Genomic DNA, 5,200 nt, shown 5'->3' with positions numbered 1-5,200 from the left:
TATATAGTACTTGGGTATATAAAAGAGGCCACTGAAGTGGACAGTTAATGTGCTCGAAAAAGATCACTTAAAAAATTCAAGCATATTAACTGTCCACTTTAGGGGCCTCTTTTTATATACACAAGTACTATAATCCTTTTAGGATCTCAGAAAATTTATTCTGAACCTTCTGATTCTTTTAATGTGCTAGTTTCCTGGTATTAAATTGATATTAATTAATATCAAATTTTTACCCTATTATGTTAATTATATATATATATATGTGTGTGTGTGTGTGTGTATTTGTCTTTGTGTTTATGTTTGTCCCCCCCCCATCATCACTTCACAACCGATGTTGGTGTGTTTACGTCCCCATAATGTAGCAGTTCAGCAAAAGAGTCCGATAAAGTAAGTGCTAGGCTTACAAAGAATACCGGAAGTCAAACAAGTGACTGAAGCATGCAAGGTGGTACTCCAGCATGGCCACGAGCTACTGACTGACACCAACAAGGAAAAGAGTAAAATGAGTAAAGAAAATATATTCACCTCTTCTGCGTTGAAAGAAGTGTTGAGGAATCCATCGTAGCGCTTTCTCAAGTATTTTCCAAGTTCGTATTGCTGTTGCATACCAACCTTTTAAGACGCCAACAGAAGAGAAACGGTTAAGAATTAAGACATAACAGAATGGAAGGACAGAGAGATGGGACAGGGGTTAAAGCTTGGATTCTTCGTCTTTTGTGGCATTTGGTAATTTTAATGGAGGAGGTCCAGTTTTGGAGAAAGACTGTGCGGGCAGGTAAAAAAAGAATGATAGGGTGTGATTTCAGGTTCAATTACATTGCATGGCACCTTGGACAAGTGTCTTCTTCTACAACCCTGGATGAATTTGCTAGATGGAAACTAAAAGTCCATCGTGTGTGTGTTTTCTTACCTTGACGTTATGCAATAGTTGTCAATGACGATCACCGTCATACAAGCATCGTCAATCTTCTATCATAATTTCGTTCACATCTAGAATTTTTTTAATACAAAAATGAACTTTTTAACTGCAGAAATCAGATATATTCTCTAGAAAATTTCATTAACCTTAACTGCAAAAAACAGTTTTATAAGCCAATCAAAGTTAAGTTAAGGAATGTCTGATTTGAAATGATTTTCTGCTGGATTTTGTCAAGTTTATTGAGGCAACATGACTTGCAGAAAATACCAATTCTATTTTTTGGTAGATATTGTCATTACTGGAATAACCATGAACTTTAATTTCACAGTTGAAAAGGGTTAATGAGTTTATTATATATAATGTTCAGGTGTCCCCCTATACCTCGTCACAAAAGGGTAAAAGAAGGGACAGAAAAACAGCAACATGTCAATGGAAGCAAGCAAGAATGGAAGGGTGAAGTGGAATTTGCTTTTTCTTTGGTTAAAATACAAGTTTATTGAGACATAACTTGCAGAAAATATCAATTCTATTTTTTGATAGATATTTAACATTGTTGGGCAAGTGAGATCGAAACTGAACCAGATTTAACAACTGGCACTCATGCCAGTGGAGCGCTAACAGCACCATCCGAGCGGGATCACTGCCAAAGCAGTGGTCTCGCTTCCGTGTTGGTGACATGCAGCCTTCTGGTTCGTTAGTCCCCAGTCAAATCGTCCAACCCATGCTAGCATGGAAAGCGGACGTTAAATGATGATGATGATGACTGGAATAACCATGTTAAAGAGTTAAAACTAGGTCTGTATCATAAAACCAAAAATGGTCTCAGGTGGGTTAGCACCAAAAGGGCATTTAATCCAGCCATATCTGACCCAAATATTCTACTTGTTTTATGTTCAAACTAACCAGATTCTGCCTCTCTTACCTACCCTACAATGTCGTTTTGAAGATATACAATCGCAATATAGGAATCTCTATGTTACAGCATGATAAATGGTTAGTTGGAAACAATATGAATAAATAAATATTTACATTTGGCAGAACAATGAGAATGTTAAAGGGTCGATATGATGATGGACCCTAATTTTGATCTAGACTTACCTTTGTAAGCTGTCCAAGTCCCTTTGGCCAAGCATTTGTCAAGTTATCATTTGGGTAATCTGAAATAGGGGATCTGTCGCCATGCCGATATAACTGCATATTGAAAAAAAAGAAAAAAAAAAGAGAGAAAATAAGGTTACAAAAAAAAATAAAATTTGGAAATAAAAAATATGTAAAAATTTTTTAAACAGAAAGAAAGATTTTGTTTCTTTTCTTCACTATCTCTCTCTCTCATGCCTATCCACACAATTTCCTTGCTCTCACATATTTTCCCTACCCCCTCCCAAGCCTCTCCAATTTCCCTCACCATCTCAATATATCCTCCCTCAGACTTTCTCATGGAACATTCCACTCTATCCTCTCTGTGCTACTCCTATTCCACCCCAACACATCTCCAACACCATTTCTCTCTCTCTCTCCCCCCTAACTTTGTCACACCTTCCTTGCCCTATTAGGGTCACCAAATATCTCCTCTATAGTAAGGCAACTATCCCTGTCTCACTACCATACTCTAACCTCTCACCTGGCACACAGCCACATCCCCCCCCAGATCCTCTCCCTCTCTCAACTAAGAGGTCTTTGTCTTGAAAGTTACCTGGTGACTCTGCTGGAGCCACATAGAAAACACCTGAGCTGGTGCCATATAAAAGGCACACCCAGTAGATTCTGTGAAGTGGTTGGCATTAGGAAGGGTCTCCAGCCATAGAAACCATGCCAAAAACAGCTGAAATGCCTGGGAAATTACATGATAACATTGTTAAGAATGACACAAGTCAGCAATAACAGATGGTTGTCTGTGGTGTATGAGAGAGAGAGAGAGAGAGAGAGAGCATGTTTGTGTGTTTACTGGAATATACTGCAAATGGATTAACACAACACACAGATGTTTCATAATAAACTTGTATAGCAATTAGATACAGGAAGCAATATATATTCAGAGAGACAACTGAGTTAACACCTGACAATCTAGGACTGAATATATGTGTGTGTGTGTGTGTGTGTGTATATATATATATACATATATATATATATATATATAAATATATAATTTTTCATAGTAAACTATGTAACCATTACCAATATAGCAGGAGATTTCACCGCAAAAATAGTCTAAATTAGACTCCTTAGGGATTGTTCTCTTTGTTTATATATCCAAAGTTTTAAATTTAAATTTAAGAGAGAGATTTGACGCTAATATCCATTATTATTGTAATAGGAATAAATTACAATAATAATGGATATTAGCGTCAAATCTCTCTCTTAAATTTAAATTTAAAACTTTGGATATATAAATATATATATATATGTATTATATTGTGAGTAGGGACGATTGACTGCCATCTCTAGCAGGTAGGTATCTAGTAATAATGATTGGGTAAAGACCCAGAAACCATGGTCTACTGGGGTCTTGCAAAAGCAGGGGGGCAATGATTCACTCCCTTACAATATATCAGACACAAGTTTTATGTCATTAACCAGCTGGAAAAAAATGTTTTCCTGAGGTCAAAATGTAGTTAACATAATGCTGTACAGAACAACCATGTTGTAGTGTCAAATGTTACCATCTAGTATTGTTACTATTTATATCTTGTTTAGAGAATTTAGGACAAGCTACTTTGCTCGTTATATACATATCTTATTTATTTAAAGGTCACAACACATGTATTGAAGTGCTATTAATAGCTTCATGTATTTAGAGAACTCAAGCGTATTCTTCAGGTGCAAACCACATATTAGGAGCACTTCAATACATGTACTGTGACCTTTAAATAAATAATATTTATCTCTCACCAAATGGCGTACTCTTTTGTGGAATTTTCTATCATGGATCAGTATTGTTCTCAGTTCTGTTAACAGCAAGGCGTTCAGGCAAGTATACTGGTATTCATGTGGCAATATTTGAAATATTGTCCAGGTAAAAATCTACCTGAAGAAGACTAATCAAACTGACGATAACAAACGTATTTGAAGAGTCCGAAACTTAGATACTGGATTATCCGATTCTGGGTTGTCCATTTATCCTAATGTTCTTCTTAGAAGTAAGACGAAATTTTTTATGTTCCCTGCCCTCACAAGTCTTTGTCAATAATATACATAGTGAAACTTCACTATAGTGTCATAAATTTATCGACTGTTATTTCCAGTAATCACTGGTGCCTTGTTGTACTACTACAACTCTCTCTCTCTCTCTCTATATATATATATAGATATAGATATAGATAGATAGATAGGGTGATAAATAGAATATTAATTCAATTTAAAACCAAGTGGCCTAGCATATAACAAATCTGAAAATTCAGAAAAAATTGTATTACACGTGTATAAAGGATGACCAGTAGGTGGACATCCAATATGCTAGAAAGAGGTCATCAACGACCCAACCACAAAGAAAATATTACTTTTTCTTTGCGGTTGGGTCGTTGATGACCTCTTTCTAGCACATTGGATGTCCACCTAGTGGTCATCCCTTATACACGTATATATAAATATATATTATACATACATATATATTTGTACATATACACAGTGTTTATATGTCTATGTATTGTATATAAACATACATAAATGTTTATATATGTATACATGTGTGTATGTGTGTGTAAGCTGTCAACGAGTCCATAAGTCATGTAAAAAATGCACTCGTATATCTGCCAGTAGTAGAGTGAGTATATTGATTGAAATGCACTGTGTGATATATATCCATTGCAGCTTATCTCACCAATCAATTTCACACCAGGCATTCATTCAACAGTGTTAAGATAACAGTCTGCTTGTGTAACTCTGCAATTGTCATATTTCATTCTGGAAATTTTTCTCACTATGCCTGAATGGGGGTGGGGCTATATATGGAAAAAAAAATTTTTTATGAAAATCTATATTTTTGTTTTATTCTCCTTTCCCTGTCCCCCAAGGCACTCAGAAAGAAGTTTTCAAGTTTTTTTTGGAAGTACGCACTTTGAAAACAACGGGGAAAACATTTCGAGTTATTCTTAAATTTTTGTTTCAGTTATTGGACTGCGGCCATGCTGGAGCACCACCTTTAGTCGAACAAATTGACCCCAGGACTTATCAATTGTAAGCCTAGTACTTTCATCTATCGGTCTCTTTTGCCGAACCGCTAAGTATACGACGGGCGTCTTTCAGTTTCCATCTACCAAATCCACTCACAAGTTTTTTGTCGGC

At 35.9% G+C, this 5,200-nt stretch overlaps 1 protein-coding gene across 2 annotated transcripts in view; it reads right to left on the bottom strand.

The window, feature by feature from the left end:
- LOC106883800 (prostatic acid phosphatase) overlaps positions 1–5,200 on the bottom strand; it is a 19,378-nt gene that overhangs the window by 11,952 nt on the left and 2,226 nt on the right. For both annotated transcript variants that reach the window (XM_014934936.2, XM_052977211.1), the window contains exons 2-3: positions 2,018–2,110; positions 526–612 (exon numbers count right to left, since the gene is read on the bottom strand). In XM_014934936.2, the coding sequence (XP_014790422.1) occupies positions 526–612; positions 2,018–2,110 (180 nt within the window). The remainder of the gene's footprint in view (positions 1–525; positions 613–2,017; positions 2,111–5,200) is intronic.

The sequence above is a fragment of the Octopus bimaculoides genome, chromosome 27 (genome assembly GCF_001194135.2).
Source record: "Octopus bimaculoides isolate UCB-OBI-ISO-001 chromosome 27, ASM119413v2, whole genome shotgun sequence".
Lineage (NCBI taxonomy): Eukaryota > Metazoa > Mollusca > Cephalopoda > Octopoda > Octopodidae > Octopus > Octopus bimaculoides.
The sequence above is the reverse complement of the archived record's forward strand: the minus strand, read 5'-3'. Positions and strand labels throughout refer to the sequence as shown.